Source organism: Schistocerca nitens, chromosome 1, assembly GCF_023898315.1.
Source record: "Schistocerca nitens isolate TAMUIC-IGC-003100 chromosome 1, iqSchNite1.1, whole genome shotgun sequence".
Classification (NCBI taxonomy): Eukaryota; Metazoa; Arthropoda; class Insecta; order Orthoptera; family Acrididae; genus Schistocerca; species Schistocerca nitens.
In genome coordinates, this window is record NC_064614.1 from 34,343,085 (window position 1) to 34,365,300 (window position 22,216).

Consider the following 22,216-nt stretch of genomic DNA (forward strand, 5'->3'; position numbering starts at 1 on the left):
ATCTGCTTTGAGTCTAGTGTTGCCCAGTCTGATTATGAACTATGCAAAAGAACATCTACAGAAACTGACTCCACAGACTCTTTTATTCTGACAGTGTAGGTCTAATAGCAGAATCTCTACCAGAAATTCAAAACAACTTTAATGCCTGGTGCATGGCACCAGAAAGTAGAAGAATTAAGGGTAAGTAGGACCAAAATGGATTATATGTATTGGAAATTCTCAAAACCACAGCTTCCATGGATAAAGACATTAAAAACCATATAAAACTGGGCAGTAGAAATGGAGGTCACTCAGAGGAGTCAGTTGTGATGTGAAAATGCCTATCGAAGTCAAAGGATTTTTTTATAAATGAGTGATACAACCAGCTGTAATGCTTGGTTCATAGTGCTGAGCCATGCAATACCAGTCAAACAGAATCTCCAGGTTTCAGAGACAAGATTCTATGCTGGTCTGGTTGAGTGATACTAAAAGAAGATAAGAAGTGACTTCATCCAAAGCTCATTTAAGCAAACATAGCAGGAAAGATTCAAGAGAGTTGCCTATGCAGCTACAGGCACATCACGCACCATCAACAGAACCATAGGACAAGAACAGTGCTAAATGTAATAGAACTGACAAGAGGCCTTCGATGTCCCATATATACATTGGTTAGGACCATGAAAAATCACCAGAAACTGATAGGCCTGTGCCTTGAAATAAAACAACATTCAGAAAGGTGGAACAAGACTAGAGGGGCAACCCCAAGAGAAGTGTAAAATAAGGAATGAAAGCAGAAGAAGAAAATAGTTTTGTCGTCATTTCACTTTAATTTGCTCCCTATGCAAGATTCCAGATATTTAAATGATGTGACTGTTTCAAGTAATAGGTAAGACATTCGTAGGTCCTTCTGCTTATTTATGTACAATATTTTATATTCAGGTATGTGAGGGTCAGCTCAAATCTCTGCATTTTGTGTGTGTGTGTGTGTGTGTGTGTGTGTGTGTGTGTACTAAGAATTATCCATGAATAATCTTGTAGAGCATCTGGTGTTATCTGCTAAATGGTTAATGTATGCTGTGAACAAAAATGTTTCTTTGGGGTCTACCCAAAATATATTTACATCAGAAGACTTCTCTCCACTAATAAGGAAGCGCTCTATTAAAAAGACAAGATACATTCTATTTCCTAGGAACAAGAATGATGTAATACATTCCATTAACTAGGAACTGACATACAACAGTCTGCTGGCAAGGGCCTGATGTATTGCTTTCTGTTAATCTTCAGTCCAAGTCATATTCCTGTTCTGATATTCCACAAGCTTGTATTTTGTTTGTTAAATGATGGTGCAGGACTATATCTACTATCTGCAACCTTCTGGCTCTCTAAACACAAAACTGGTTGCATTTCACCCAATAACTGCTTGTGTAATCAGTGTTCATTCCTACAAAGGAGTTCTTCTTGTCTCTAAAAATGTCACGATCTGGAGCATGAAATAAGTTCCTTAGTTTTACAGCAAATTTATGTCAGTGAAACTTGCCTGTGTTTCTTCACATCTGTTTTGATTTTTTATAACTTGGCAGGTAAGACCTAGCTTTGAAATTCACTGAACATTTCTTACATAGCTCCCTTTTTTCATTTACTTTGAAATTCCCTAAGTTTTTGAATTAACTTTTTAAAAGTGTTTTCAAACATGTTTGCTTCTTTGCACATTGCAGAGAAAGAGAGTGGTAACTGGGCAGATCAGTATGACAGAGCAAGAAATTATACTGATGTTTCACTAGCGTCAGGACAGTACAAAATCTAAGATAGACATGTTACAGGAAAGAACACCCACTGTGGAGGAGCTGGTGGGTGATGTAGGAAAGACATTACAAAACAAAATACGGTTCTGAAAATCAGAAGTGCTACACACGATGGTTTTGAAACATTATGAAAAGACAAAATTCACTGGTTTGGAATTTAAGAAGGGAGGTCGAGTGCACCATAGAGACTTCATGAAGAAGTTTACAAAGTAAATGCCTAAGCACTAGACCAAGTAAGTATAAGAATATATAAGGAAGCTGCAGTACTGAAAGAGGAGTGCCAGTTGTGAGTGTATGAGATCTGCAATCAGAACATTGAGTTTGAAGATTTTATTGCCAGGTTCATCTAAAAATATACAGTCATATACTCTCCAATGCTTCATGAAAAGCTCTGATTGTGGAGGAGTGCTTGAGTAACATAAAAGAATACTGTAGAAAATTATTAACAAACTAATTATGAACTAACTATGATACAAAGAAGTTCTTAGAAGCTTACGAAACTTTGGCAAAAACTAACAAAACAGACTGTATGAACTGCTGAAAAGCAGTAAAGAACTTTAGGGAGAGGGGCAGGTGGGCCAAACTAACTTCAAGAACAGAATAGAGATTAAGCCAATCCCAGAAGTACATAGGAGCCTAAGGTAAATACACTCCTGGAAATTGAAATAAGAACACCGTGAATTCATTGTCCCAGGAAGGGGAAACTTTATTGACACATTCCTGGGGTCAGATACATCACATGATCACACTGACAGAACCACAGGCAACAGAGCATGCACAATGTTGGCACTAGTACAGTGTATATCCACCTTTCGCAGCAATGCAGGCTGCTATTCTCCCATGGAGACGATCGTAGAGATGCTGGATGTAGTCCTGTGGAACGGCTTGCCATGCCATTTCCACCTGGTGCCTCAGTTGGACCAGCGTTCGTGCTGGACGTGCAGACCGCGTGAGACAATGCTTCATCCGGTCCCAAACATGCTCAATGGGGGACAGATCTGGAGATCTTGCTGGCCAGGGTAGTTGACTTACACCTTCTAGAGCACGTTGGGTGGCACGGGATACATGCGGACATGCATTGTCCTGTTGGAACAGCAAGTTCCCTTGCCGGTCTAGGAATGGTAGAACGATGGGTTCGATGACGGTTTGGATGTACCGTGCACTATTCAGTGTCCCCTCGACGATCACCAGTGGTGTACGGCCAGTGTAGGAGATCGCTCCCCACACCATGATGCCGGGTGTTGGCCCTGTGTGCCTCGGTTGTACGCAGTCCTGATTGTGGCGCCCACCTGCACGGCGCCAAACACGCATACGACCATCATTGGCACCAAGGCAGAAGCGACTCTCATCGCTGAAGACGACACGTCTCCATTCATCCCTCCATTCACGCCTGTCGCGACACCACAGGAGGCGGGCTGCACGATGTTGGGGCGTGAGCAGAAGACGGCCTAACGGTGTGCGGGACCGTAGCCCAGCTTCATGGAGACGGTTGCGAATGGTCCTCGCCGATACCCCAAGAGCAACAGTGTCCCTAATTTGCTGGGAAGTGGCGGTGCGGTCCCCTACGGCACTGCTTAGGATCCTATGGTCTTGGCGTGCATCCGTGCATCGCTGCGGTCCGGTCCCAGGTCGACGGGCACGTGCACCTTCCGCCGACCACTGGCGGCAACATCGATGTACTGTGGAGACCTCACGCCCCACGTGTTGAGCAATTCGGCAGTACGTCCACCCGGCCTCCCGCATGCCCACTATACGCCCTCGCTCAAAGTCCGTCAACTGCACATACGGTTCACGTCCACGCTGTCGCGGCATGCTACCAGTGTTAAAGACTGCGATGGAGCTCCGTATGCCACGGCAAACTGGCTGACACTGACGGCGGCGGTGCACAAATGATGCGCAGCTAGCACCATTCGACGGCCAACACCGCGGTTCCTGGTGTGTCCGCTGTGCCGTGCGTGTGATCATTGCTTGTACAGCCCTCTCACAGTGTCCAGAGCAAGTATGGTGGGTCTGACACACCGGTGTCATTGTGTTCTTTTTTCCATTTCCAGGAGTGTATGTTAACTTGTTTAGTCCACGTGCCTACTTCACTCCACAGACGTGTTAGAATGCACTCTCACATGCTATTCAGTTCCATGTAATATTTTACATCTTTCATCAGTTCCATAACAATTGGGAACATTATTATCCACTACAATTTCAAAATACCACATGAGAGTGTAATTATAGCTTTCAGACTGGAGCACACTTTTTGTGAGTCAGGCAATCAGGTTAGGGCTTGGTTATTATTGTGATTGCTGAAACATGTCTCAGAAGCAAGTTAAATGCAAAATGAGTTTCTCAGAGAAAATATACCAATTGAAAAATGCTTGCTATGTTCTGTGTGATTTCCATTGGTGTTTTTTTTATACTGCAATTGATCCTCTCATACAATGAAAAAGAGAGTTCTATTTTTGAAAGTATTGGTTTCCCTGTAGACATTTGTAGAGTTTATACCCAGAAATTGAATGTGAAAAGAAAACATTGTTCATTGGGAGTCTCAAAAGCTCACTAGCAAGAAACATCAGTTTTCCATGAGACAAGCAAAAGTTTCATATTTTGTATGAGATTTATCAGTTGTAGCCAATATTTTTTATGATACTTCTGTTGGTGAGTTGCACAAGGCAAAGAGAAAATTGATTCAATATTTCTAGGCTACATAGCAAGTACTTCAGCTGGTTTTTGTTGTTGCTGTTGTTGTTGTTATTCTGCATAATTACTGTCAGCTTCATCCACTAAAACCTGTCCACAGTACCCAAACCATAGTCGCCTCTTCAATTCTTGCACCCCATCATTCATCTATATATATACTCTTTAAACCACATTATGGTGTGTGGCAGAGGGTACTTCAAGAACTACTGTCGCTTCCCCACTTTGCTGTTCCAGTCACAAATGTTCTACAGGAAGAACATTTGATGGTAAATCTCTGTTCGAGCTCATATCTTTCTAATTTTATTTTCACTATCTTTTACAAAATACATAGTCACATAAACATGGCTCACACACACACACACACATGCATATGACCACTGTCTGTGGCTGCTAAGGCCAGATTGTGAGCAACTGTGCACGATGGGAGAAGCAGTCTGGTTGGTGGGGGTAAGGAGGAGGCTGGGGTGAGGAGGAGGAGGGCCTCCATCCACTTAAAAAGACAAGAAACAATTATTGAGGAACAGTGAAAAAGAGAATTCATAGCCACAGTAGGTGATATCTACTTAGAGACATGCCTCATGGAAAGAGAAAACATGAAAAATCAATGTGCCATGTGTGAGGGCAAAATGAAGTAAGGATTGAGTTTTGGATGAGTTACCACTAGGAGATATGTAGATTGCAAAACACCTAGAAGGAATTACAAAAGAAGACAATGAACAGGTTGCCCACCTGTTGCAGATAAATGTGGTTAGGAGAGTGCTGAATAAATTCCATGGTTTGAAGCAAAGTCGCATACTACAGAGACACCTGTGAAGGTTTATTGTCACACCTAGATGAAAATTGTGCAAAAAGTGAGGGATGTAGCTGTTGTCACTTTGCCTCCATAGCCAATGTTGCTTTTACAAATGTCTGTGTAGTAGCACTTGACTCAAAGATAATCTGGTCGGAATCCTGGAAGATGGAAGAAATTTTCATCACCAATATCTGGTCAGTGAGGGCATGTGACATTGCTGATCAGGATCCATCTGCTGGGTGGGGATGTTAAGCTCAGCAGACCCCGTGGTACTTTTGGAATGCACCCAGAGGAAGAAATACCTTTCAAATAGATGGCTGAACCTATCCCACAGCGTCTTCTAGTCAACCATGCCATGTGACTCCTATTCCACTGCTGCTCCACCAGTATATTAGATAGGTGCATTGAGGAACTGAAGGACGTGGTAGAACTTCAGAAAATGGAAAAACGACAGGAACTGGATAACAGCAAGGAGAAGGAAGAAGAAATAGAGGAACAGGTCTGGGTGACTAGACCTTTGGAGGGTGGCAGAAGACAAAAGGAGATAAAGAAAATTTGGCAGGAGATGGAAAGGATTCCAAAAGAAATTAAGAGAATTTCATAGGACATCATTGGCAGGTCTTGAATTTGGGTCTTGCACAGGTGTATGACCCAGGTCATAAGAGAATGGGTTCAAGTGGGTGTTGGAATACCAATTTAAAAAGGTGGAATGAATAGTTCTGAGGATATTCCTCACTTCATGGCATGATGTCAATTAGTCCTGCATGTTACTGTGTGCAGAGAGTTCGCTGGTCCACTATTATGTTAGGTGTATTGGGTGTACATAGAAGAAAGATTGTGGGTTTAATGCACCACTGATAATCTACCTACACTACATCTACATTTATACTCTGCAAGCCACCCAGTGGTGTGTGGCGGAGGGCACTTTACATGCCACTGTCGTTACCTCCCTTTACTGTTCCAGTCGCGTATGATTCGAAGGAAGAACGACTGCCAGAAAGCCTCCATGCGCTCTCGAATCTCTCTAATTTTATGTTTCTGGTCTTCTCAGGAGGTATAAGTAGGGGGAAGCAATATATTCGATACCTCATCCAGAAACGCACCCTCTCGAAACCTGGACAGCAAGCTACACCGCGATGCAGAGCGCCTCTCTTGCAGAGTCTGCCACTTGAGTTTGCTAACCATCTCCGTAACGCTATCACACTTACCAAATAACCCTGTGATGAAACACACTGCTCTTCTTTGGATCTTCTACATCTCCTCTGTCAACCCGACCTGGTACGGATCCCACACTGATGAGCAATACTCAAGTATAGGTCGAACGAGTGTTTTGTAAGCCACCTCCTTTGTTGATGGACTACATTTTCTAAGAACTCTCCCAATGAATCTCAACTTGGCACCCGCTTTACCAACAATAAGGCCATTAGTGAATGCAGATGAAAGAAATTTCTGGACCATATGATGTTGGTCCACAAAATTTTCAGCAAAACAGTGTCCTGCGATAGGGATTGCTTATCAGTACAAATGAGGTGCACATGAGTGGGCAGAACATACAGGAGAAGTCCTTTGGTTTGGAGGTGGCAACTGTCAATCTACCCCATACCCCATCAGAGGTGCCACATGTTGAAGCTAGCAGATCAACTTCAGTACAACCACTGCAAAGAGTTATGTATACATGTGGCAATGAACCAATATCTAACTGAAAGGTTTTCACTAAATGATAGCTAAAAGGATGATGGAGTTGGTGAAAATACTGCCCAGTGTAATGTAGCTGATTCTAATGCCTCCCACATCATATGGATTTTACACCATTCCCCCACCCCCATCCACAACTTTTCTCAATTACACAGGTATGAACCTATTCTAAAACATAAAACATATCATCTTTCCCTCAATCTCCCTGACATCACTGTTGGCTAATGCCTGCCTCTAGATCTCTTCTTACAATGCACCCCATTCCTCTCTGCTAACAAAGAAAAACTCCCTGGCAGTATCTCAATTGAATCCAGGTGCCCCACATGGCAGTCAGACCCACTCGTCTCTCAACTATGAAGGCAGCACCACTTGCCTGCACTTACATATACTATCCAGCACTATTTTTTAAGCCTCTGTTTTTACGTTTTCGTCTAACCCCCAACTCTTCCATATCTCCTCCACCTACCACAACTAAAATCGCTGCTCCCGTCAGCAGTGTATTTTTTGTCACATTTCAGCACTGGTAGCAGGTTTAAATTGCTACACATGCTGAAAGTACTAGACAGTGTTGTATGTCTGAGATTACTCTACATATATGTCTCAATTGCTCCATATTAAGTTTTATAAGTTACCTGTTCCTTTTGTCTTGATTGTGACTGTAGCACTAGGATGGCTGTTTCCCACTCTGTTATATGCTATCATGTAGGCATGATATGTGGTACCACACTGTAGATTTGGTAGCATGAGAGAATTCTGTTCAGCATCCAGTTGAACTTCTATCCAGTTCCCATGGTCTCGTTTATAATTCAGCAAGTAACCTGTAAGGAAGGAAGTATTTTTACCTTCTGCAAATCTATTCAACTAGGCTTGCTACTTATAGTTATCATAGGAGTGACTGTGTTTCACTAGTACATACATATTGCCAGAGTGAGTTTCAAAAGTTATTTTGATAGGAATAACAGTTTTACATGTTACTAGAACAACTGTAAATCCTTGTCAGTTACATGGCTTGTAAATTTCCTCCTTTTTTTGTCTCCATGTACATTGAAAGAGATGAGATGGCATTAAACTCTTTTTAACCTTCTATGAAGCACAGCTAATCAAATTGATACATGGCAGAAATTTCTGTCAATAATTTGTCAATCATCAACAGCAATTATGCTTTTTCACTAGTAGCTCCAAACCCTTTTTATTGTGTGCTTAAGTATCTGAGTGATTGGCCTGTTGTTGAGATATGTGCTGATTCCCCAAGCTGATGCATTGTGGATATCACCATTTCACTTCAACAGTACATTTATTTGATTATCAATGTAACATCATAAATACTAAAAAGCTACTTTTGAATGTAAAATGTGTTTATTTTCTTTTTGGATTGTTTCATTGTCTGTGTGTAATTTTGTAGGAATTTTATAATTTAGGTAGCACGCATTACACTGACCCCAAATCACCACCGTTTGTGCCTTCCATGGTGTCAAGCAAGAGCTCACTGGAGTGTAGGTTGAAGGTTTGTTGTGTTTTCTGATGAAAGCTGATTCTGCCTCAGTGCCATCAACCTGTCTACATGCTAGACACACTGTATCCACACCTGGAGTTATGGTCTGGGGTATGATTTCGTATGACAGTGGGAGCACTCTCTTGGTTATCCCATGCACTCTGACTGCAAATTTGTACATAAACCTGCTGATTCAACCTTATCTGCAGCCATTCATGAACAGCATCCAGGGGGTGTTTTCCAATAGGATAACGTTCACCCACATACCGCTGTTGTAACCCAATATGCTCTACAGAATGTTGAACTTGTTGTGTTGGTATGCTCAATCACCAGATACATCTTCAATTGAGCACATATTGGACACCATCAGACAAGAACTCCAGCATCATCCACAATCAGCACTAACCATCACTGTATTGAATGAAAAAGTGCAACAGGTGTGGAACTCAAACCCCCAAACTGACATCTGGCACCTGTACAACTCAATGCATTTGTGTTTGCATGCTTGCAGTCAAGATTATTGCTGTTACATTGGTTATTAATGTACCCACACTTCACATTTGTAATGGCTTATCTTGCGGTTACATTAATATGCGATCTTGCAATGTTAATCACTTAAATATATTACCTAGACAAATGTATTTCCAGAATTTCAATATCCTACATTTACCATTTTTTGGTGTTGCATTTTTTTCAATGTATTTGCAAATTTTGTAACCTTTGTTATCAGCTATTATTACTAAAAATCTTCACATAATTACATGTGTTCCCATTCCAGCACTCCACAGCCCTTTGTTCCACCAATGCACCCAGACTTTTTATTTCTCTCCTTTTCCACAACCCTCCCCCCCCCCCCCACCCTTCTCCTGCCCCCCCCACCCCCCACCCCCACCCCATCCAACCTTCCGACTGCATCTAGCTGCCCTACTCTTCACCTCGTCCCTGCATGTTCCCAGCAGCACTTTACCATCCCCCAATCCTACTCTGCTATCCCTCCCCCTCTCTACCCCAGCCCCCACCTTACCCCCACCCGGTTGCCTCTCCCTTAATGTGCTGCAGCTGCCGGAGACTGTGGTCATGTGCACGTGAATTACGTTTGTGTGTGTGTGTGTGTGTGTGTGTGTGTGTGTGTGTGTGTGTGTGTGTGCCTGTGTGTTGTCTATTTCTGACAAAGGCATTGTTGGCTAAAAGCTAACTTTGTGACAGTCTTTTTGCTGTGCCTTTCTGTGACTCAGCATCTCCACTATATGGTGAGTAGCAACTTTCATAATATTGTTACATAATTACAGTTCTTCAAGAGACATTCAGTATACTAAATCTGATATACAATCTTAAAAAACTGAAGTTATCTTAATATCATTTTGATTTGGATTGTTCTGGAAGTTTTAAGGAACATTTAGAAGTCTCATATAAAGTACATTTAGTGGCAATTGAGTCAGTAGAGTTAAGACTGTTTTCAGGTCAGGTCAGACTCAAATAGGCTGTTTTTGACATGGCTTGAGTTAACACCTAGAGAAGCTCTTTGCAACATGTGGTGAGTTATAAGCTTCATCTTTTGATATTTACTGTCACATTGTGAAAATAAATGTGAAATATTATGTGGAATGGTGAATAAACCACAGAGTATGTATTATTTCCATGCTCTATCATTTCACACCATGGATGTCATCAGTTCCCTTGTACTTTGATGCGATCTTAAAAAACTAAGTGATCTTTTTACTATTGTGTGATGTTACCTTCCTTGCACTTGAATACACACTGCCTACTATACAATAATAGTTTTTTCATAATGTCGACATAAACTATAACCACGAAATTATTTAACAGTAGCAAAGGAGGTATGTCATAGTGTGAATTGTTTTCAGTAGCATTAATCTTGTAGAACACATAATTTAAGGCAGTCATACCATTTGCAAACTAGTTGACAATTGATTCTAGTTCAGGTTGGGTTGTTTGCCAAGAGAAATGCTTATTTACAAATCTTAGTACTGTCAGAACACAAAGAAACACTTAAGTTTCCTATTTAGTTAGTGAGATTTTCTACCTTAGAACAGACTGTATTCTGCAACATCTAATGTTGTAACATAGAAAATGCTTAATTTAAAAGGAGTGGAAACTTTTAAAATGTAAATAGGTCCTTTGTTGGTACAAGAAGTAGTGCAAAGATGGCCATCAGCATCACGATGTGCTTAAGATGCTTCTGTTGCCACGACAAGAAAGTATTCCTGATTTTTCTCATTTCTAAAGCAACATCTATATTCATATTTTGCAAACGACCAAAAAATGCATGACAGAGGGTATCCCCTTTGTTCCAGTTATTAAGGCTTCCTCCTGGTCTATTCATATATGGGGTGGAGGAAAGAGGACTGTTTAAATGGCTCTGTGTATGTTCTAACTAATCTAACCTTGCCCTCACAATCCCTGTGGGAGTGAACCTTAGCAGGTTGTTTGATATTCTCAAGAGTTATCATTTAAAGCCAATGTTTTAAACTTTGTAAATAGGCTTTCTCAGAATAGTTTGTGCCTCTTGTCAAGTGTCTATCAATTCAGTTTCTTCTGCATCTCCAGGACACTTACCTATGGGCCAAATAAATCTGTGCTGCATTTCTCTATATATCTTTAAATCCACTGTTGGGTCACACACACTTCAACAATATTCTAGGATAGATTGTATGAGTGCAAATCAGTCTCTTTTGTTGACTGATCAATGAATACATTTCCCTAGTATTCTACCAATGAATCAACGTCTGCCACCTACTTCTCCTATGACTGCATCTATGTGGCTGTTCAATTTCTTATTCCTGCAGGTTGTTGCACAGAGTTATTTCTATGAGTTTCCCAATCTCAGTTATGACTCATTAATAGTGTAGTCACAGGATACTCAAGAACCTCATTAATCCAAACTTCCAGTGTATTCAGAATTTTTTAAATGTATTAATGTGCAGCAAAGGGTTGGCATGTTCGGTATATGGTATAATTATGTACAGATGCTATGTTGGCACTGCACACTGCATAGAGATCGGCACTGTACACTGCATAGAGATCACCACTCCCACACTCCAGCTGCCTTTACTGTGACCAGTGTGGATCTGTTCCTTACAGAGTTAAGAAGCTGTATCAGTATTATTCTTTTTTTCATGTGTTTTGTGTCGACTTGTGTGAAATGGTTTCAAAGTAGAATAAAGTAGTTGTTTTGATGAACAAAAAATTGGAAGCACTAAACTGAATAGATAAAGAACAACTTCTGAAAAACGTAGCTACAGAGTACGGTGCAGGGACATCAACTGTGTCAGACTGGAAGAAGAACCAAGCAAAAATTGAAGACTTCTGTTTGAAAATGATGACAGTTTGCAGAACGATGGTACAATAAAGAAAGAAGCAAGAAATGAAACACTGGATGAACCATTATTCACTTGATTCATTGAAAAAAGAGAGCATGGAGTTCCATATCCTGTCCAGTTCTGTACGAAAAAGTGTTAAACTTAAACAGCAAGCTACCTGATGTTGATCCTTAACTGAATGATGAATCTAAATTCACAGACAGTGAAGGTTGGTTAGAAAGGTGAAAAGTTCATCATGGCATATGCCAGCTTCTGGTAACTATCAATTCTGAAGTCATGGCAAACAGCATGGCCTGCTAGCTGTGATTCCACTGTTGAAGTCTGTGAAGTTGTCAACACCTCTGAATTCCTTGAAATGTTACCAAACATTCATGCTCATTCAGATACAGATGATAGTTATGTGGATATTTGGTTGCAAAATGACAGTGATTCTGTTTATGGCATGAGACCTATGACAATATTTATGACAATATTTACACTCGTTGTACCATAGAGACCAACAGTAAAGGTGAAGTAGACAATGAAAATGAGTTTCAGGACAAGAAATAATGCTGCATCCAGAGTCAACAGCACAGCTGGAAGAACTAATGGTTTATGTAGAACATCAGCCACAAACAACTCCAGCTGAATTGAAATGTCTACATGAGCGTGCTGCTCTCAAATGTCACCAAGTCTGAAACACAAGGAACTTACTCACATCCTCAATAAATAAATGTGAGTAGACTCTAGTAACTGTAGAGTACAAGTGCCAAAAAAGTGCTTCTTGTTGGTGCCAAAATAAAACGTTTGTACACTGCAGTACATATTAAAGTTTTTGCATTTAATAGAATATTTTTATTAATTCAGGTTGCATCTGGTCCCAACTCATTAGGATAAATGAGGTTCTTATATACTACATTTTCTTTTTCATTTTGTAAATTGCACAGTTGTACATTTATGAACATTTAAAGCAAGTTGAGAATCTTTGCAATATTATTGTTAGTTTGTTTCATTCAATAAAATAATCTAACAGAGTAATTAAGTGTATCTCATAGCTAGTTTTGCTCAAATATCAAAATATCTCACAGCCGTTATCTTTGATCAAGTATCTTAAAGTGTGTTGTTTCAAATAATTTGAAAATTATAATACTTTTTTTTATATTATTTAGTTAAATGACTGTCATTTCTTGGCATACCAACAGAATAAATGTTGCTCTATGACAGAGGATGTAGTGTTTATTCAATACAAAAAACACACACACCTATATTAGTGTATACTATGGAATGAACTTCATCATGGAGAAATTTTATACATACATAATATATTGGCAGGAAAAGACACAAATTTTATGTAATAAAATAGTAAAATGAAAGATAATTTTTGAGGTTACAGAATCTATCATTTTTCTCTGTTATAAAATTAAAGTACTATGACTGATTCAGTGTAGCCAAATATAATGGATATACTCAAAGATGTAAATATCCTTTAACAATTTATTTCACATACATTGATAAGCCAAAATTATTATGACCACCGCCCACTGCAAGACTGATGCTGCCTGGCGGTGTTACAGGCATGTGGCATGGTTAGGAAAGTATGTACATAGAGCAGAAGTACATGGGCAGTCATTCTAGTGAAGATGCAGGCTGCAAATGGGGAAATCCACTGACATAAGTGACTGACTGTTATGACCTGGAACTTGGGAATGAGCAACTCAGAAAGAGCAAAGCTGGTCGCTGTTTGCATGCTACTGTCGTGAACATCAATGGAAAGTGGCTGAAGGACAGTAAAACCACAAGTAGGGAGACAAGGCATTGGGCACCCATGTCTCATCACAGAGTGTGGGAGTCAGAGGTGTGTCTGCTCTTTAAAGCATGATAGGTGACGATCTCTGGCAGAACTGATGCCACGCTACTTTACTGGTACAGACACAAGTGTTTTAGAGCACAGTGTTCAGCACACATTGTTGAGCATAGGTCATTACAGCAGACAACCTCTATACATGTTCCCAAGTTAACCCAACAACACTGTAAATTGTGATTTCAGTGGACATAGGTTCATTGAGACTGGACTGTGGATAAAAAGAAACATGTCACCTGGTCTGATAAATCAAATTCCTTGTTACACTAGGTTGATGGTCATGTCTAGACATGCCATCATCTAGGTTAATGAATGTACAAAACATGCAGGTCCCATTGAGATGTAGGTCAGTGTGGTCAGTATTATGCTGAGAGAAACATTTGCCTGGGCTTCCACAAAATCTGTGGTAGTAGTCAAAGCACCATGAAGGTTGTGGAGTATGTGAATATTATTGTGGACTACTTGATGTCTTCCATGACTGACGGCATCTTCCAGCAGGATAACTGTCCATGTCATATGAACAAAATCTTGCTACAGTAGTTTTTGAGGATTATTGTAGTTGACTCACATTGATGCCTTGCCCATGGACACTCCTGGACATCAGCACCACACTGACAAATCAGTGGCCTGTAATTTATGAGAAACTATGTGACCTGTACATAGATATAAGTCGTATAACTGTCAAAATCTACCAAGAACTTGTTGAACCCATGCCGTGCAGAATCACTTTCGTATTGACTCCAAAGTTGATCAGTACACTAGTAAGCAAGTGGTCATAATGTATTGGCTCATCAGTGTACAGATTCAGTGCTTTCACATACCTAATATTGGTGTTCCTCCATCTTTGATAGACCTCCACTGTAGTTCAATGTTGTTATGATCTGAGCCTGTAGATTCAAGCAATGGTGGGTCAGGTGTCAAGAGCACAATAATTTTGTATGTAATGTGGTCCTCGCCAAAGAGATTTTTTGCAATGCAGGTATAGTTCCCCTCACTGAGTTTTTCCATTTCTACAACAGAGATGTCAAGCTATTGTCTTCTTCATTTATATAACAATAAGCAAATTAAGTGATTTCATAAGAGTGAAGACATTATTATTGTGCATATGCAAAAAGACTATTCTTTATTTTATAGCAAGTTGTAGAATGATGAAGTGTTTCCAGTTATGTATCTTGGATAAAAGTTGCAAGTCATAAACTCTGAAAATACCAAAAGTACTCGTTATGACGTAACTTCATGACATTTAAGCATATACATTGTTTAAGTACTTCAAACAACATGTTCAGAAGCTATGATGTGACATGTTTGTGTTACTCTAACAGTAATGTTGTTAAATGCAATTCTTGAGCTCATCGACAGCTATGGGTAACCACAGATAGTCTTAAAAAGAAAAGATGAATGAAAATATCCTTTAAAGAGATTCTTACTCAAATTTTTGGCACATTCTAGCCACGTCAGTGTACTATTAATATTAAAAACCTGAATATTAATGACTTGGATATCACCCTGAGGTCCTGTGTTCTTAGGCTGCATTCCTTTGCATTTTATTCTTCTGCTTTCCTTGGTATTTTTTGATATAGCACATTTTTTGATGTCCACTCAAATTACATGTCTATTTTTGCACAAAAATGGACTTGTCAGCTTACCTGGCCAACCAAGAATATGTTGCCTGCTTTGCTCTTATTTACTTTCATTTTATTTATAAGAAACAAAGTCTCGACCTCATCAAATAGGACAACAGTTACCTTTACTGCTTAAACTCCACCCTTATCAAGGAGAACAAGATTGTGTCGTGTGCAAACTGCAAATTGTGACCATTAGGACTCAGGTCATTACCAAAACTGAGGAACAGGAGCATGTGTTATATGTATGACATTTAAAGGTTAAAAATTGTTTATCTACAGTGGTGCTGTGAGTTTTACGTTATCATCTCATTTGTGTTAAAAGTTTTTCATAAAAATACCTGAATCAATCTTTAAAACTCTGGTCCTAGAGTCAGTTACTTAGTATGTCAAAAACTCCTAAATTTAGGATTAACTGCTTGTCATACTTAGTGTTAAAATTCCATCAGGTCCTGAAACCTTGATATTCATAAGCTCTCACGCTGTTTAAAAGCAATCAAAACTTATGAATATCAAGGTTTCAGGACCTGATGGAATTTTAACACTAAGTATGACAAGCAGTTAATCCATTTCTTCACAAAAGAAGATAAAAACCTTGTGCAAAGAGAACAGTCTCATATAATAGGAGACATGTAATCAGGGAAGTGAATATTATTTTCAAATGTTCTATTTTTTTTTTTTTTTTTTTTTTTTAATCAGTGTATGTGTGAGTTGCATTTGTGTGAGTATGCATGTGTAGGTTTGTCATCTCATTTTGATGAAGGCCTTACTGTCCGAAAGCTATATTTGTGAGAGTCTTTTTGTTGTGCTTATTTGAAACTCAGCATCTCCGCTATATGGTGAGTAGCAACTTTCCTTTAAACAATGTTGCTATATTTTTCTATGTTATATTTTCTGTCAAGTTCCACAACCATGAGAATTACATTACTTTTGGGTCTACAGAATGAAACTGAATCTAATATAATCAAAAAAATATGTTCTAATCTAATTTTTTAAAAAAATGTGGATTACTCCTATTAATAGGAAGATTTAAAGGAAAGATGTAAATGTGAAAAACTGTGTTCCAGTATCACGAATTATTCTATGATGCAGGATACTGGCATATATTGTAAATTTGAATATAATGAAAAGCTTTGGCTGAAAGCTCATGATTGGTGTAGGAATTGCCTATTTCCAGATATACGAGGTGTGATTGGAAAGTTTTAAAAATGGGCTTGTAATTGTACAGTGGTGGTACTTACATGCTACCGTGATGTATCATCTTCAAAATAGTCCCCTTCTGACTGAACATACCAACTCCAATGGTGTTTCCACTTTTGGAAACATTCCTAGAAATTTTTTTCTTCAAGTATGTTAAGGACGCGCTCTGTATTTACCTGAATGTCTTCAATCGAGTCAAATTGCTTCCCTTTCAGTGATAATTTTAGTTTTGGAAACCGGTAGAAGTCCACAGGGGCCAAATCTGGGGAATATGGCAGTTGTGGAGGCACAGGAATGTTGAATTTGGTGAAAAATTCAACGATGGAGAAGGCATGATGAGCCGAAGCATTGTCATGTTGTAGCACCCAACTCCTGTCTTTCCACAATGCAGGCCTTTTCTTCCGCACCTTTTTGCACAAAAGCTCAAGGACACATTTGTAGTATTACTCGTTAATTGTCTGTCCTCCAGGGGTAAGTTCATGATGCACAATGCTGGTAGAATCGAAAAAAATCACCAACACTGTTCTCACCTTTGACCAAATTTCCCATGCTTTTTTTGGTCGTGGTGAACCTGGAGTCTTCCACTGTGAGGACTGCAGTTTCGTTTCAAGATCATATCCATATACCCACGATTTGTTACCTGTTATTACCCTATTTAAGAAATCTGGGTCATTTTTAGTCTGCTTAATCAGATCTTGGCACACTTGAAGTCGGTATTGTCTCTGGTCACTTGACAACACTTTTGGAATGAATTTTGCAGACACTCGATCTTCAGTTAAAATTGACTGAACTGCATAAAAACTTAAATTAAGTTAATCAGCCATCTCCATAATTGTAACTCTATGATCAGAGCACACTAAGTCATGAACTTTTACAACATTTTCATTTGTTTTTGAGGTGGAAGGACGGCTGGACCATGGTTCATCTTAAAATGATTTGCGGCCATTTTTAAATCTGTTGAACCAGATAAAAACATTTGACTGGCTCGGACAATTATCTCCAAAAGCTGTTTTTAATAGTTTGTAAGTCTCAGAAGCTGATTTCCCTGTTTTAAAACAAAATTGTTGCTTTGTTTTTACCTCCATCTTCACACAGACAGAATCCGGCAACAAGCCCTAACAGACCTGCACTCAACCAGCTCTCACAATGAACTGAATAAAGGAAACACAGTTTCTTGTCAGAGGGCATTCAAGGACAAGGCAATGACTCAGTCCCCACCCTCCTTGTACCTGCCCGCCAAAACAGTAAGCGGTAGTGCAACCATTCTTAAAACTTTCCAATCACACCTCGTGATACTAAACTGATAGATTCTCTATTCATGTAGAATGAAGTTCAACACTGTACCACAGCATTAGCTGGTACCATGATATGTGTTATGAACATTGTCTTTCAATGTATGTGATTGATCCACAGATTTATACAAACAAAAGAGGCAGAAAGCAGTTCTCAATAGGCATTGTTCATCAGAAATGAAGCTAATTGCAGGCACACCCAAAGAAAGTGGGTAAATGCCAATATTACTCTTAATAACTATAATCAACTACATGTATAAAATAAGCTCCAGCACAAGATTGTTCTTTGGTGATACTATTTTGCATGGTAATAAATTATTGCTGGGTAACATTGTTACACTGTTACATAGTTACACTGTTACATAGTTACACTGTATTCATACAAAGACAATGAATGGTTTGTTATCTAAAATGACAGATGCAATTCTCATAACAGAAGAGAGAAAATCCTGTGGCTGTTAATAGGAACCCTACGTAGAATTCTTAGGATTCCTTTAGTTCAAACCCCCAACCACCCTCTCTCTCTCTCTCTCTCTCTCTCTCTCTCTCTCTCTCTCTCTCTTCCAATGCATCTTTTAAGATGAAACTGAATGAGATTGGAATACATACAGAAGCACACACAGTCATGTATCCCTCATTCCATACATAGAGAGTGATTTTGGTGAATTACGACAAACTGCACAAAATAATTCCTGAGAGGATAATGAACAAAAAGGGCCATAATTATAGCCATATTGCAAGAAATATATTCCAACAAAGGTACACCCACTTGAAGGTGAAGATAAAAAGATCTTTGATGATGCAAATTTCAGTGATTGAAAGCACAAGTGACAACAGTTTTGGCAAGAAGGGAATGTTCTGCCTGTACTTGTGTTTTAGCTCCATGACCAAGAGGCCAGTGAGCTAGAGTAGTAACCACATTACACTTTATACCACCAAAGGCACATCTTCCAGCAGGGGAGGCAGGGTCGCCTACAGAAACCACAGTTATGCCTCATCTGTGAGGCACTGCGCCAGGATGACTGGTCCCATGAGATGATCACCAATCATCTTTGTCCACACATTCAGGCTGAACCAGTGCTGATTGATTGCTGCTTGTTCCCTGTAGCCCACAGGTGGGTGTAGTGAAGGTTGAGATATCGTAAAGGTAGCCTCATCTGTGAATAGGATATTAGACAGAAATCCTAGCAGCATAGTGGCCTATGTGATGAACCAGTAACAAAACATTTCTGGAGAGGCAAGTTCATTGATAAATGAGGTCTGCACATGTTGTAACTAATATGGACAGTAGCACTTGTTGTTCCGTGGTCCACATGGTCATCTGGCTTACTCCAAGCTGATGGGCCATCTGTCAGGTACTGATGTGGCTCACTATCAAAGATCTTTTATCTCCACATTTAAAGTGGGTGTCCCTCTTTTGGAAAGCACATAAGCATATATGACCTTTCTTCCTCCTTATCCTCTGAGGGTTTGGTTCCTGAAGTTTGCCTCCATTTAGGAAAATCATCCTATATATGTTCAGTGAGAGATAGAGGACTGTATCTGTCCGTATTCTAATATCATTCCCTTGGAATGCAATTCTGGTCATCTGTTTATATGACTTTTTTGCTGCCTATCATCTCAGGGATTGTTTTCTATTGTTTGTTGCCATTTAGCAAAATAATCAAGCTTCTGGAAAATTACATGAAGTGGCCACAATCATCATCTGCTAATTATACAGTGGTGTTATGTGGAATATATATTTAGATACAGAGACAAACCCATTGTTTTCATTATTGGACAAACTGTTCCACACTCTAAGTTACTGCTTAGCTTCACCATAGCCTGTACCAATTATTAGGTCTACCACTTTCTTCTGCCATTTTGCAATAGATAGTAGTAGAGGCAAGTGGTGGTGCTGGTGGTAGGTCGTAAGTGTCACACCATAAGAATACACATGTGTAAACATAACGCCATCAAAATATTAGTCAATTTGTGACTGCATCATAAAGTTATCCTCAATTGAATACATCAACTTATGAGGCTAATTCTCACCATTTGTGGAAAGTTTTAATTTTATGCTTAAAATCAAGAAATCTGCAGCTGAGGCTCTTAAAATATGGGGTAAGACCTGTGGTGAAGCACCTATTAGTGAAAGAATGTGCAAAGAATGGTTTCAATACTTCAAGAATGATGATTTTGACATCAAAGATCAGCATGGAGTTGGAGTGGAAGAGAGAAGCTTTTTGAAGCTACTGAAACTGGTGGAAACAGTCACAGTAGATCATCGAAACAATGTGTTTTGGCCAAGCACTGAAAGACAAGTCGCCACAATACAGTGATAGACATGAGAATGTGATTTTGCAGCATGATAATGATTGGCTGCATGTCACAAACTGCACCAAAACATATTTGGAAATGTTGGAATGGGAAGTCCTACCCCACCCACTGTATTCACCAAACATTGCTCCCTCTGACTACCATATCTTTGGATCAGTAGTACACAGCCTGGCTAACCAGTATCTCTGGTCATATGAATAAGTGCAAAATTAGAGCAATTCATGGATCTGCTCAAAAGATGCTCAGTTCTTCTGCTGCTGGATTTTTATGCTACCTGAAAGATGGGAGAAAGGTGTGGAAAGTGGTGGCCAATACTTTGTATTACAAATTTGCTGTAAGTTTTTCACAATAAAGCCTCAACTTTAAGATAAAATGGCAGAATCAAAGTTGTAGACCTAATATTTTCTTTCATATTTTAAACTATACTTATGACTGGAAGACAATATTTAAGAACATTTCAACAATTATGTGAATTTGGAACCTGTTTTTTTTTCATTTATTTTGTGATAATCACAACTACTGTGGAACTTGAAGCAGTAGAAAGCATGCATGTATTTAGAGTAGAGCAAATATTCTGTAGCACATACTTATAATGTGAAGTGAATCCTGCAGTATTCTGGTTCTTGAGTCAGATTCAAGTACACGCTTCTTATAAAGCCACTGAATATTTGGTGTAGGGTTGCCAACAGCTAAGCAACTAAGACTTGTACTTGATTTCAGTGGCACTTTGAGAACTTGTGAGAATGATGCAATACGAGCTGGAGCTGTAAATCACAATGACAACAGTGAAAATTTGTTATTAGTTGAGGGTAATTAAAAAAAAGATAAATACTGTATTATTGAAGTAAAAGAATATCTCATATGATAATCTCATAAATGCAAACACCAGAAGAGATAGTTTCAGTCATGAATAAAAATGATTATTTGGGCACTGTGTACTGGTTTAAATACATCACTTTGAAATATCAGTGGTTGATGAACTGCAGCTGAAAAGTAAGCATCTCAGCCAAAAAATTAGTTACCCCAAACACACATCACACTGATACCATTTCTAGCATTGATAGACATCTCAATTAGGAACGTAAAATCCTTCAAGTATGCCATGTTCAGTTGAAAAAAATATAAACACTGCAAATGACAATAAAGAATCAACAATATTTATTGATTCAATTAAAAAGTCTGGTTTTAAACTAAATTTTTTGGAGTTCACCAGAGAAAATATTCGCCCAGCAACATGCATTGATAACATTGTAACAAATTACTACTTTGAAAAGAAGTTTCAGTAAAACAAATATTGAAATATTCTGTGAGAAACTAAGTAAAGTTAATTGGTGTTTTGGGGATGGTGGTTCAACAAATGATAACTTAAGTACATTCTTAAATAGTTTTCTTGAAGTATTAATAATGAAGCTTTCCCACCCAGATCATATTGCAACAAAACATCAAGTAAGATAAGATGGATCACACCAGGAATAAAAATGTTGAGTGAGAGGAAAAGGAAGCTACACAATCAACTGAAGTACAACAAAGATCCTGATTTTGTAAAATATGTTAGAAACTATAAAATTATTTTTAAAAAAGTTAGGAAAGCTTCAAAACAAATGACAAACAACAAATTCATTCTAGGGCAGAAAAATAAAACAAGGGCTGTATGGTTTGTAGTTAAGTCTGAATTCGGTGTCCAAAATCATAAACAAGACATTTTAGAAATCAAACTGAAGGAAAAATTGGTTGTAAATCCAGCTCAAATATCTGAGTGCTTCAATGAGTACGTCATAAATGTAGCAAAATATGATTTAGACATAGCAAATTATGAGCAGAAAGTAAATGGTTTTGGGTTAAAAGGCAACACCAGTGAATGTCTCAAAAAATTCAGCACAGTCTCAGCAAAATTTGTTGAAAATGTCATACTCTCCTTAAAAGACAAAAACTCTGCTGGCAGGGATGGGATACCCACCAAAATAATTAAAAAAGTATACAGCATAAAAAAGGTTCAAAAGATGATATGGGAAATTATCACCCCATCTCTATAGTCCCTGTCATATCAAAAATATTTGAAAAAATTGCTGCTTTACAGATACAAAGCTTCATAACACAGAATATCATTTCACATAACCAATTTGGCTTCCAAAAAGGCAAAAACACAGTAG

At 38.9% G+C, this 22,216-nt stretch overlaps 1 protein-coding gene across 1 annotated transcript in view; it reads right to left on the reverse strand.

Moving 5' to 3' along the window:
- The window catches only part of LOC126263646 (Down syndrome cell adhesion molecule-like protein Dscam2), a 421,438-nt gene that overhangs the window by 58,674 nt on the left and 340,548 nt on the right, over nucleotides 1-22,216 (reverse strand). Inside the window, exons 25-27 of the mRNA XM_049960745.1 lie at nucleotides 20,654-20,830; nucleotides 14,455-14,643; nucleotides 7,593-7,778 (exon numbers count right to left, since the gene is read on the reverse strand). Coding sequence (XP_049816702.1) covers nucleotides 7,593-7,778; nucleotides 14,455-14,643; nucleotides 20,654-20,830 — 552 coding nt within the window. The remainder of the gene's footprint in view (nucleotides 1-7,592; nucleotides 7,779-14,454; nucleotides 14,644-20,653; nucleotides 20,831-22,216) is intronic.